The sequence below is a fragment of the Ammospiza nelsoni genome, chromosome 8 (assembly GCF_027579445.1).
Source record: "Ammospiza nelsoni isolate bAmmNel1 chromosome 8, bAmmNel1.pri, whole genome shotgun sequence".
Taxonomy (NCBI): domain Eukaryota; kingdom Metazoa; phylum Chordata; class Aves; order Passeriformes; family Passerellidae; genus Ammospiza; species Ammospiza nelsoni.
This window is the reverse complement of record NC_080640.1, coordinates 16,244,924-16,258,927: the sequence shown is the minus strand read 5'-3', so window position 1 is coordinate 16,258,927 and position 14,004 is coordinate 16,244,924. Positions and strand designations below refer to the sequence as shown.

The 14,004-nt window shown below is 35.6% G+C and overlaps 1 protein-coding gene across 1 annotated transcript in view; it reads right to left on the bottom strand.

The window, feature by feature from the left end:
• PLCE1 (phospholipase C epsilon 1) overlaps positions 1–13,663 on the bottom strand; it is a 116,117-nt gene extending 102,454 nt beyond the window's left edge. Inside the window, exon 1 of the mRNA XM_059477058.1 lies at positions 12,134–13,663. Within this exon, the coding sequence (XP_059333041.1) occupies positions 12,134–13,390 (1,257 nt within the window). The 5' untranslated portion in view covers positions 13,391–13,663. The remainder of the gene's footprint in view (positions 1–12,133) is intronic.
• Positions 13,664–14,004: the final 341 nt, after the last annotated feature.

The following is a 14,004-nucleotide window of genomic DNA, read 5'->3' as shown; positions in this document are numbered from 1 at the left end:
AGCTAAGCAACCAAAAACCTCCATACTGCCGGTACTGTGGCAATGGTAATATATGAGCAAGGAAAGTGGGGAGCTCTGCTCCTTGTCTCTGGGAGAAAGGTGGAAGTCTGCAAGTCCCTGAAAGCACAGAGACTTAAACTAGCAGCAGCAGTGTTAAATATTTTGATATGCCTCATCTTAGTCTTCTAAGAAACTTTGTTATTCTAAGCTTTCCAAAATTATGTGCCATTCTATTTCATTATTTAATTTCATTTGTTGATCAGGTAAGAATTTAAAACCAATTTTTATCAAACTTGAGACACTAAATCTTCTTGAAGATCTGTCTTTTTTAAACTAACAACCATTTTTTAAAAAGCAGGTCGGTTTGTCAAATATTTTCCATGGCAGAAATGTTGTTGAGAAAAAAAACCCTATAAAATATCATGTAATTAAAAATCCAAGAAGGTAGTAAAACTGCCCAACTACTGAGCCTTGCCACACATGCTTGGCCTTGTCACATCAAGCTTTGCCAAAGTGTCTCAATTCAAATGATTTACAAATCAAATTATGGCTGGTAATCTCTCTCCAAAATCTATTAATTTTCTTTATATTTCTACTTGAAAGTACAAACTCTGTACATAACTATCATGACAGCATTAGCACTGGTTTACATATGTCTTAGTTCCACAGAAAACCAGCAAATCTCTTAGTTCTGGTTAGGTTTCAAAACAAGATTGTGTCGGTTTTTGCTCTCTACATTTTTCAAGTCCCAAAACTCAAAGGATGCTTTGTCAACTATCTCTTCTATTTTCCTTCCAAGTTTTTCATAGAACACTGGCTCCTTTTCATTAGTTCTTTCAGTTAACTACCTTTCATATCCCATTAGCAAGTTCGCCCACTACTGTTAAATCAATTTCCATGTCTTTTACTTTAAAAAAAGGGGTTTTAAAGTTTTTGTTCTCTTAGATCCACTGAGTCACAGCCACATGGGTATGTCCTGTGAATCTGCTTTCATCTTGGCTGTTGTTTTCCTTGTGGTTTTTTGCAGACTGGTGGAATTTAAATTCAGCAAGGATTAGGGGAATCTGGTCATCACTGCCTAATATAAATATTAATTAGCAAATACTTATTATTTCCTGATGAGTACAGTAGAAAAAAAACCCTTACAAACGTACTATACTCTATCATAGTTGGATTTAACTTTGGCCAAAAATACCAGCTCTTTAGGAAAGGAAATTGCAGTCTTAAAGTGTAACAGTACAACCATTTGCATATCAATCACCCAATGTAAAGTTTGAATGCTGTTTACCGAACCTCACATGAAAAAAAAATCCCTAAAAATAATATGGAAAACAAGAGGACAAAACAAAATTTTAAACTGACATATAATAGCTAAAAATGCAACAGATGCCGCATGGGAATGTGAGCTCTACAAAGCTGGACTTTTATAAGTAGAAATGCCCATTAATACCATGCAATTTCAAGAAGAAGGAATTTCAGCCTTAAGTACTGGACTTGGCTGAACGTAGACCGTGAATATTACAAAAAAGTACTATCTAATAGTAGAGAACTAAAGAAAAATATATTGGGAAATTCTTGCCTTCTATAAAGAAAATTAAGAATAAAGGAGACCCCATCAAGACCACCAGGGTAGGGAATAGTAAGCATGCTGAAAGTAAGCTCAAGAATGGCACTAGAAGACAAGATCAGAAAACCATTTGATAGGCTTGCTGTAAAAACAGCAACGCTACTTAGGAGAGTTATAAATAACTAGAATTTTCAAGGGAGAGAGGAAAATGCTTCCCCCTTCCTATCACTGAATTTAATGAGAATTGCCATGGAGACTTCCAAGGTCAGGAAGCCTTGAAAGAGAGAGTAGATCTTGTAGTCAGTCACCAAAAGGAACCTAGGGAGAAGGAGCCTGGAAAAGCCATAGAGAAATGAAGAGAGTGCAAACTGCAGCGGTGAAACTTTTTCAAATGGCAAGAGCTGGACTATATCCTGAGGTAAATACTGTTAAGGCTGGCATGTGTAGAAGACTGCAGAGTCCTTAAAATGGGAATGGAATAACCCTACAAATGGGTAAATAAAATAGTTGAGGTACGTTGTCCAAGGAAGCAAATGCATGCCCTGAGGTTCTGGAGCTGGGGCCTTCACTACAGACCCAGCCCTTCCTCTGCTACTCACTGGTAAGAAACTCAGTGACCCAACAGTAAAGAATATTTGAAGCCCTCAGTCCAGGGGACTGACCATGGGAGAAGACATGCTACCAACTGTCTCTGTGTGCTTTTCTATCATGCCAGAGGGTGCAGACTAAATAAAATCTGCCTACTCAGCTTTCTGGGGAGGACTAAAACAGCACAAGGGACAGGTGCAGCTGGATGCCACAGAACAGCCTGCTATTCTAGAGCAAAACAAATCTGGGGCAACAGGTGATCCTTCTACAATCCTACACAGAAATTACTTCAAATCTGAAGACAGGGAGCAATATTTTCTTTATTATCTATATAAACACCTTTTGGGTTAGTAACTAAGTCATTCAAAGGTCCTGAAGAAAGATGTCTGAAGCAAGGACAAAACACAGCTGGTCTCTATGTGGATATGGAGTCAGTTCACCACGAACAAAACAGAAACAAAGTGTACTGAACAAGCCAGCTCTAATAGGCAGGTAATATACCAACTATTCTCTGTCTTCACTGATACACCAGACCTGCTTCATTCTGAAAATATATATCAAATTCAGTTTTAAAATTCCAAAGTTATTTGTATGATTACAAAAATGAAACTGTTATCTATCCAAAGCAGTCCAAAACCTGGGGGTAGCAGAACAGGACAAATATGATGTAACAGTCTGGTAATTATGTAGATGATATACCAGATAAATCAAAATATCCTCATGCAAACACAAAAACCTGGAACTGCTTGAAAATTCCATCACACACACCCAAATTCCCCACACAAAGCTTTATCCTGGTATTTCCGATGGTAATTCTGGTAATTCTGTATCAAGTGAGTTCCTGGTGTAGCAAAAGCCCTGAAATATATGAAACGCCTAGGTATAGCAAATAGTACTTCATCTTTGAATTTCAGCGTAACTTCATGCTTGTAATAGTGTCCAACATATTTGTTGTACTCTTCCATCATTTTATAAAGGTAATTTAATTCTGAAACAAGCCATTGATGCATTTATCTCCTCAGCAGCTGAACCACTGGGAGGAAAAACAGGAAACAGCTGGGCAAAACCAATGTGTGATGAGAAATTTATTCAAAACTAGAAGAAATATGACTCAAAAGTGATCATCATTTACAAAGGCTGGATTTCAGTTTTTACAAACCAATTGCAAAGAATCACTGTGCAAGCTAAATTAGATATGCAATGATTCACAAATGCCCACTAAAGATGAAAGAACTTTGTTGCTCAAATGCATTTAAACTATAATAGATGTTCATCCACAATCTGTTGGTTAAGAAAAACAATAAAAAAGAAACAAACCTCTCCATTTCTGTACTTACAGAAAACAAGAAAATTAATACACTGCTGTAAAATATGCTTCATGCTATACTTCATGCTTATAGATAACCTCTGTCTTTTCTGCAGCCCCAACCCTGTTGAGTGACTTGGTGTGAATAGACCAAAAATTCCTTTACGCTGACAGTAAATCACTACATCTCAATGAAATGATCACATAGCAAAAGGTTTTGCACTTTTGCAGTTTCTCTTGACTGCATTTTAAGATAAGTTTCAAAAAGACATATAGGTAACCCAGAATACAAGTTACTTTCTTGAAAGGGAAATATTCTGAATGCTCATGAAATCACATGTTTTCCCTTGAAAATGCATACATTGACATACACAAGCCACCAATGCAATTGCAGCCTCCCAAGATTGCAAATAGCAGACAGGAAGTCCAATGTTACAGCTCCCATGACAACAGCAATGAGCTTCTATAAAGTCAAAAAATCTCACATATGCAAGGGTCAGAACTATAATGGCTTCAAGCATGCTGCAGGATGCTCTAAGTCTGCAAAGTTACTCAAGGATTTAAATCAGGAGATGGAGGACAGTTTGCTCTAAGGAGTATTTTTCTTGATTCAACACAAAATCACATTTAGAAAAATTCTCCAGGCCTCGGATACATTCTTATGTTTTTGCTGAAAGACAAACCATCCAGAACTATCATTCAGATTTTTATTCAGCCTAGAAGTAGTTCATAGTTGATTGGTTATATACATTTTTATTAAAACTTGGTTTTTTCTTTGCTGTTATGCTTGTAACTACAAAGTTCCTAAACATTAATATTAATAATTGGTAGGTAAATTTGAAGGTGGGTTTCCACCCCCTTCCCCTTCACTGGAAACTTACAGGATATGTCTCTTCTGCAGACTACAGTGCAGCACACAGCTACTGAGCTTGCTGAGGATAAAAGGAAATCTAGCCACAGCATATGGAGAGTGTTTGGGAGAAGTTTATCTTCAAACTCTGAGTGAGCTCACTAACAACTGACTGCCTCTAAGTCTAGAGAACAGATGAGATCATCACTTGTTTGTAAAACAGCTAGGACACAGATTCGAGTCCAGGAGCAGGGCTTCCAAGCACTGTGATAACATGACCAGTAAAAAGCAGCATAAACAACTGATGGGGACTGAGGGAACTTTTATTTATTAAGTTAATGATCCCACCTGATTTATATTACAATAAATATACATTTATATAGGGACTATTTTTAGTATAAAACTGTAGTTTTAATAGTGCTTAATATAAGCTTGTCTGTCATCCTGGCACACGTCTGTCTCTTAAAACATTTGACATAAACTATGGTTCACATGAAACCAGTAGCTTCATTCTGCACATGCTTCTTTTTCTCCCTCCAAGTAACATTATCCCAATAGGAGATTTTAAAAGATTACAGTATGACCAGGATTTCACCCATTCTCTAATACTTGAAGCGAATTCCTAAACACTCTAAGAACTATGACTGCTGTAACATGAAACTGGAGCAGCTAATAATACCTCCTTTGTTTTGCCCACTATTTACTAATGAAGGCCTGTATCCATGCTGATTGCTCGAAAACAATATTTACAGTGTTGAGAGACTAGCATGAAAATAACCAGTACGTAACAATCACTTTTAATCACCTTAAAAGAAGATTACATTATTTTACTGTGGATTCAAAGTCCAAATGGTAGCAACACTCAACAGGCATTACAGTTACTGGAAAAGCTAAGAGAAAAAAAACCCTACTTTCATGAGAGCTCATTAGAGTATTCAGAGTCCTGCAACAAGTGCAGGTGCTGATTTCAAGACAAAAGTAAACTTTTTCATTGCTTTTGTATGCTTCTGTGCTATCACAGCAACCTTCCCTGTAGGTCTCCATCTTCCAGTATTTTCTATACTAAAAGCAAGTCTTCCATCTCAGTTCAAAAATTAACATATCTGGTTACAGTTGAAAATATTAAACAAATTTTTACTTTCACACGATTTGCAGGACAATAGAAGCACTGTCTGCTATGTGTGTTTTACAGGTAAATAATGGTGTCTAACTATATCACTGCCTAGTGAAATTATAAGGACAACAAAAATTTTAAAAAAGAAAGAAAATTAAAAAGTGGCTACAAATGCCAGGGCTGTTTGTTTGCCTCACTTGCAGCATTCCTGATGGAGGCTGTGTGCTGTCACACTGCCCTGAGTCAGCCTGGTCCCCGTGCTGCCCTGGTGCCATTAGCTCTGATGGGTGTGGGAGCACCCTCTGACCCCCTGGCACTTGGTAGCCCAACCAAGTGGACATACTTGGACAGTGCTTAATGGCTGTATTATATTCAATCTTTATTTTGACTTTTAGGTTGCCACTAGTCCATATTTTCAAGAAAATTTCACGACCAGAGGGCTCGTAACTGTACATTATCCAATCACTTTTCACACACAGAAGAACCAAATAGCCTCATATCTCATGGAGGATGGTTTAGATATTGTGGCAAGTAAAATTTTCCAGCAGACATTTTTCCTCTAAGTTGTTCTTGAAATATCATACTGGTAAGGTATATGCCCACCAATGACTGTCAAGCCAAGCTTACTTCATTTTAGAAAAGTTTTTAAAAAATATTCTGAAAGATTGTAGAAAAGCAAGATAAAATAAAATGTATATGAAATCTCAAAAATTCAGATTTTAGTTATTCACTCACCAAGAGAGTCATGTTTATACGGCACAGTTTTTATTAACTTACACCAGAGTAAACAACCCAACTTTTCAACAGTTCATACAGGTAATGGAGATAACTTAGTTTCAACTGAGAAAGAATTTAGAAAAGTGTCCAACTCTAACACTCTAAAATGAACCCTTTAATGTGCTGCAGGGAGATTTTCTAAACCAGACCTTCATGCTGCTTTACAGTTAATGAACAGTCACTAGAAGGAAAGTCAGAAAATGTGGAAAAACTGAAAGCATAATATAATGCTCTTGCCAAGACTCCCACACTATTGGCTCTAAATACCTAAGTGTGGTCACAGCTAAAACTTATTGTTCATGATTTGGCCCAATGTTGTTAAAGGTATAAGGCAACTGTAAAATAATACAAAATATTAAGCAATTTAGCTCAAACCCTATCACATTATGGCAGTAAAATGACTTCTACAGACAGAGGGTAAGTTTTCTAGTTTTAAAGCTAGCCTGTAAAGCTGGAGTAACTCAACCCAAAGCAAATACAAGTATAGACCTTCATTTTTAAAAGTTCAATTTATTTTTACAGTACTTACTGAAGGGAAAACATAATTTCATGCCTATTTGGCTCTTCTCCTGCTTCCCTGATTTTTTTCCAAACAGTCAATTCTGCTCATTAACTTCTTTCTTTAAACAAAGAAATGAGAAATACTGGGTCCAGGTAGAATAAAAACCTGTTTGTCCTTACCTACCAACTACTTTACCATAAGTAAATACACCTTTATGTCTAAAAAGCACAATGGCATTTTAACAGGCAAAATATTCATGCAGAGTCAGATAAAAAAATTATTGTTAGAGTGGAGAAACACTCCAACCACTTGCAGATTATTTGCTTTATGTCATTATTTCCTGTAAATTCCTTTCAGCATGCTAGACTAGAAATTTTATTTCAAAATGGAAAGCTGAAAAATCTCAAATCTGCCTGTGGTCCACACCATAGAATCACGAAGTAGCCTTTTTTGTTAAATACAAGTACAAGTACAGCATAAATGTTAGCCTGAAAATGTTACATTTCAGATATGCAGGGAAAACTGTGAAGGAAGAGAGTAAAAGTCCATTTAAAGAATTCCATCTTTTCAAATATGTAGCAAGAAGTAAAAAACTAAAACTGTGGGAAAAGCACATAATTCTAACAGAAATAAGGTATGACAGCAAACCCAGACCTGAAATTCCTACAGAAACAATTAAAAACAACCCAGAAGTGAAAGTAATAATTTAAATTTTTTAAACTACTTTGTGGGTTGTGAATCTCAGAGAGTTTGGCAGAATAACTTTACTAATAAGACTTGTGTCCAGGTAACTTCATGTGGACACTCCACAAGCTTTCTGTCCAATAGCTCAGATCAGTCATGTGACTGAAACACAGCACACAAACAGGGACTCTGTACTGCTAATTCATATTAGCACACAGGGTAATCAAATGCTTGCAAGTTTTTCTTTCACTTCTTAAGAATCAATATGGGCCTCTTCATTATATAAATTATGTTTTGAATACATTGGAAAAGTGTATCTTCCAAAATACTACTAGATATAAAAGAGGGTTGCACTCTTCATTCTGATAAATATTGACAAGTTAAGGTTACAATTAACTCAACATGTGAGAAAAACAACCAAATTGAGCTCCTGCATTTTGGTTAATGCAACTGTTGTTGAAATAGCCTAAGCAAACATTATTTCCATGACTGATAGTGAAATACTCAATCTGTATTTTCAGAAATGCCACAAGAGCACGCACCAACTAGAATTGCTGATACAGCTCTGGAAGGGAGGAGGACAGCAGAGGGAGGGAACTGAGATCTCTCTACAGGTTCAAAATTAAAATCAATATTTATATTAATTACAAAATGTTTACTGTAACTAATAATCTATTAAGAATTAAAAATTATTAACAACAATTAAAATACTATATATTAAACAGAAAACCTCTGCCTAGCTCTATTTGTTAAAAAATATTATCCAAAATGACTATTTTATATTCCACATTAATAAATATTTTAAAATATAGATTTTTATAAAATGTCTACAAAAATCAACATTTTTTACCTCCAAATCTTTTTTCTCCCTGAAATTTTTGTTAACAGACACCACCATCTGATTATAGCTCAACTTCATGGGAATAAAGAAATCTTAACATGCAACTTCTTACATTAGCCATGCATATCACAAATCTTTGCATTACATTTATTTAACACAGGAGTCATAAAAACACCATGGACACTACAGGGGAAAAAACCTGATGCTAACAAATGCTGAGGTACTATACCAAACCATTGCATGAATTATGAAAAACTCCCACAAGGTAAATCTATTACGGAATCACTGTTCTCCATGGGAACAGACATGGAGCAATTAATATTTTCTTTAATTGCTGCCCAATTAGTATTTGGCATTTTAGTAACTTAGCAACTATGAAGAACATCAGGTATATTAGAGTGCTAACTTCCATCTGAGCAGAGTTGAGCAAGGCAGCAGAGTTCTTGCTTCTTAAAGCTCAAACTGCTGGCACCAGGAATGTAATGACACAGCAGAGATAGTACTGACGCCTACAAAATAAGCTTAACTAAAGAATTTAGCTATTATGCACTGCAACTATGTTGTTGCAGCTGCCATCTGCAGATCTTGAGGTCACTTACATAGCTTGAGAGAATCACTCTGTGAAAGTCTAGTGAGCTGCCCAGATTTCTTATCTTAGTCAATGGTGGACAGGTTCACTTTTGTCACATTACTTTACCACCACGGCAAAATCACCACCATACCAGCAAAAAACAAAGTGTATTTCAGCTCTGTGAACCTTACATCTCACAGGTCCCAGAAACTCTGACTAGGAATTAATCAGATTGCTAGCACAGTGCAGCTGAACTCAACCCAAGCCGTGGATCCCTGTTCAAGCAAAGCCAACACCAGAGCCTGCACTCTCATTGTTTTAGGGCAAACTCTCTGCACTTGTGACTCCCTGAATATCTACTTATGTGAGGGGTTTGCTCTGTTCCAACACAGACAGGTAGGTGTCTCCTGAACAGATACAACAGCCCCGTCACGCACACCAATATGATCAGGGGAAATGCTGCACTGTATTTAGCTACAAAAAATAAGTGCAAAATTAGAAAAAATATTCAAGATAAAGATGTTCTCTCTTCATACAAAACATACATTAAATTCAGAGGAGTCTAAATCTGCATATGAAATATCTATCAACAGTAATAATATGCTATATGAAGAAAAATGTAACATCATGTATTTTCAATATAGTGCAAATCCTTAGGCCCACCTCCCTAAGTAGAGGAAGAAAAAAGAAAAAATCACTTAACCAAACAACAGTTCAGTGCCTTTCCTTTATTAGAGCTAGAATTTTTATGTAAGGGATATGCACAAATGAGACCCACATTTTCCTACTTTAAAATATAAAGGTCTCTATTGTTCCATGTTGCACCAGTACTGCTATGAAAACTTAATTTCTCTAACTTTTTTTTCCTCTTGAAGAACAGAACTACTGTTCACTTAGCTGTTCCAAACAGAATGCATGCTCAAAGGGTGAGATAAGGGGAAAGGAAGAACAAATTACCACATTCATTTATTACTTTTTCCTTCTTCCTTTGATTATTAGCATGAAAGATTCCTACAAATGCCCATAATTCATTAAATTATTTTAACCCAGTGCATACATTCAATAGGCCCATATATTTATCACATCCATTAAGTTAATTTCTATGTTTCTGTAAATCCATCTATAATGCTTATAATATAAGCCATAAACCCATACAAATATTATTACAAAAACAATATTCTATACTAAAATAACAAGAAAACAATGCTAAGAGAACTTGATGCATGTTGTATATAAGGAGATTATATACAGAGGTTGATAAGAAGAAAAACAGTTTTAGTGTCCATTTGGATGAAGAAAGACTTAGAAACATGTGATTTTTAAGCTTTTTCTGACCATGTGCCATTCTGTGCATTGTAGTTATGCAAAGTGCTTTACAGTGCCTGTTTATCTTTTGCTGACTTGGAGACAGAACTTTTTCTAATTAAATAATTATTCAGTGAGTACTTACTACTTTTATTTCTGAGTTCATATACATAGACTACAAAAAAATCTTCAAATTAAAGCTCTCTCACCACAAAATGCTGTACATTCAATATTATACAGCGGTAGTGGAAAGTGGTTAAACAGGCAAGCATGACAGAACCTAAGGAACTCATGTCAAACTGGAGATGTCCAATGAAAAAATATAAACACATCTTTCAGCTATCTCAGCTACAAAACACTGCCCCATCTCTCCCCCATAAAATTTGTAATGATACTTAAATGTACCATGCATACACCATGTTAAGTAAACCTACAGAATTATATTCAGCCCTTTGTGGGACAGTGATCATGCCCTCTTCACTGCATCTGCTGTCCCAGCAAGTGTGTACTTCCACTGAGCAGTGTGGTGAATTTCACAACAATCAACAGTACCACAAAGTTCTGCAACCTGGTAAAAAACCTGACATATACACGTTTAGAGAACTCTTCAATTAACTACTTAAACGGAAAAATACTAATTTCTAGAAGGACACGAGTCTATTACAGGAGGGCACAACTGTCATGGAGTCAGAGTCCTCTCTTCCCTTATCACTGACAAAATTTCATATTTGTTTGATCAATTTTACCGTAGGATAATGTGATATCACATGAATGTAAATGATAGATGAATATGTAAGTTTTCTTCCATTTCATTCCTACTGGAAGTTGTTGAAGACTCCGAGCAATAATTGCTAGAAATTTCTTCGAGAAGAAGAGATTTCCATTTATTCAGGACCAATTTATAAGCATAGCTTATATGACAACACACTTCTTTACCTTGGTTATTTTTTCCCCTTCCTCCAGCTTATTCATACATTTTAACAGAAGAAAACTACAGCTCCTTTTTTTGCTAAGCTCAGTAATCAGTGGTCAAAATCTTTTATAGATTACATCAACAACTATTTAATTTCCACTAGTGCAGAAAATCTTTTACTACTTAAAATAATTAAGAATGTGCTTAAAATCTTAAAATATTAAGAATATGATATGTAATTTCTATAATAATAATTTATACATTCATGATTTCATTCTAAATTTAGTATTCACTGTGTTACGTAACTTAAGGGAACACAAACCAGGGCAATATCAGCACATTAATGTACGCTATTCAAGTATTACTTGTTTTATTATTGTAAAAGAGGTGTAAAAGAAATAGAAATACCTCCAACTTGGGGAAACACTATACTTTCTTTTCCTGAGCAACAAATTTTTCACTGTAATCTAACAGTCTCATCTATAATGCTTTTATTATATTTATGGAACAACTATATTATTACTATATCCATCAAATGTTTATACATCCATATATGCTATATATATTCAATTGTGTAGAATTATAATAAATAATTTTACACCTATCATATATATGGAAAAATATAAAGGTATATTACATACTTTTTCTGTTTAAAATAGAAATATCTATAAAATGCATTTATCTTTTTGACTTGTATATAGGTGTGTTATATTTTTATAAGAAAATATTTATCAAGAAATAAATTTATAAATAAATCTAGGTATAAATATTTACCTATACACATTTTTATACTGATATATACTGTATAGGCATATATATGTATAAATTTTATATACAAATAGTTATAGACATATTTACCATCTGTCTATATTAAACCAAAAGAATTTTAGAAGATGGCAATGTATTTTTTCTGAAAAGCAGTGTTTAGCATAAGGTTGTTCAATGTGGGTAAGTGAAATATCCCCTTCAGTGTAACTAAGTATTTACTAGTTGAAGCCACTTTTTTAATGGAAAGGTCATCACATTATCAAAACAAAAAAGGAAACAAAACAAAACAAAAATAAACACAAAAAACCCAAAAAAAACAAACAAAAAAAAACCTATGAAAAGCTTACCTCATACCATAAAGACTTCTCAGGACAGGAATTAAATTTCCATTTTATTAGTGACTGAATTATAGTTAGCTGTTCTGTTGTAATCCTAGAAAGGTTCATGCCACTGTTGCTTCTCCTTTGCTCAACATAATTCCAAGCAACAGTTCCAATGTGCCCTGATGGTAAAGTCCTAAAAATTGCTCTTGTTCCAGTATAAACTGATTTTTTAACCTCTTTATCATTTTTACAGAAACGTCTTATTAATAGCGTCGAACGTTCCTTTTTGTTTCTAAAAAAATCCTCTTCCAGCTCTTCTTCACAGTTATCACTGCAGTCCTCAAAATGGCTCAGAAAGGGCTTTGAGGGCATCCTTCCAGTAAAGTTATTTCCACAGAAGTTGTGACCTGAGCATGCCACTTTAACCTTTCGTGGTGCTCTTTCCAGACATAAGAACTTATCCCTTAAAGCATCTTCATACAACTGCTGTCCATTTTTATTCTCACAATTATTTGTCAACTGCATTATGCTGCAAGTGCAGGCTGGGGAACCAGTGGTGTTACCATCACCATCACTCATGGGCTGCAAGCAGTCATCCAAAAGGAAGCTCTTGTGTAAACCACACAAAGCCTTTGATATATTCCTTTCACTAGCACAATGTAAGTGAAAAAAGGCCACTTTATCAGGATCACTGCTGTCATTCTTATTTACTGCTGTCTGGCTTCTTAATGAAGGTCCATTCATTTTCAACTGAATTTCAGCAAGCATGGCTCTTTCCAGAGAAACAGGAATTCCAGTTTCCAGGCATGTCTCTTCCCCTGCTAAAGGACCACAAGATTGATACAACTGGCTGCAGGAGATATTGCTCTTGTAGTTCTTCTGTACAATGTTACAGTTAATGTTAAAAAATTCCACTGAATCAGAGATGGAGCTGTTCCTCTCCCAGAAGTTTTCATTACTCTTGTCGTTAGCCAGTTGTTCTTTGGCCAGAGGGAATATTTTGGGCACTGAGCCCTGAAGACTTTCTTCTTCAAGTCTGTGTAAGTAAGACAGATTGTGTGTGGTTTGCCTTCCTGAACTGGCTGTATGTCTTCTTATAACACTGGTGTCCAAAGCATTTTCAGTATTTTCATCTCCAGCTGACTGGGCAGCTATCACCTTACCCTGTACCACAGAGAGCAGAACAGATGCTGTCATCTCCTCAGAGGTCATCTTGACACAGTCTCTAGTTGCTGGACGTGTGCTGGGGATGGGGGGAGGACCTTCCCCACCAATCCTCATACCATGATTTCAGTATAATGAAAGATTCAGTGCTAAACAATCAGGGAACACATGGTAAAATATATATCAACTGCTTGTTCTTTATGCACCGACGTTTACAAAAAATTAATTGTTTTTACTGTTGGGCTGCTAGGCTTTCCCAAACTTGGATTACTGGCTTGAGACATTAACATTTTTAAACCAGTTCTTTATTATGATGTAGCCATTCAGCTGGACTGTCTCCACAAGTAATTCTTCTGTCATATATAGCCCACACACTGTTGCCTCAGACTGTAGATGACCAAACACATATTTCATGTCACAGATGCATCTCCCCACAGGGCACCCACAAAGTTGTATTTCTGTAGAGAAAAAACATATATAGAGATATTAAACAGCATCCATGGCACAAAATTCACCGTCACAACCTCAAACACAAGATAATTGTACTGAAACCTAGAGAATTCCAAAATACACATTTAAATCTGTCTTAAAATTTCACAGAAGAATTTTGGACTGTCATCATTGTCATGTTTTACATATTTAAATAGCTTTCTCCACTGCACTACGGAAGGCCACATGACTGCAGAAAACTTATTAGTCTGAAGCTGTAACAATGAAATTGAACACATAAA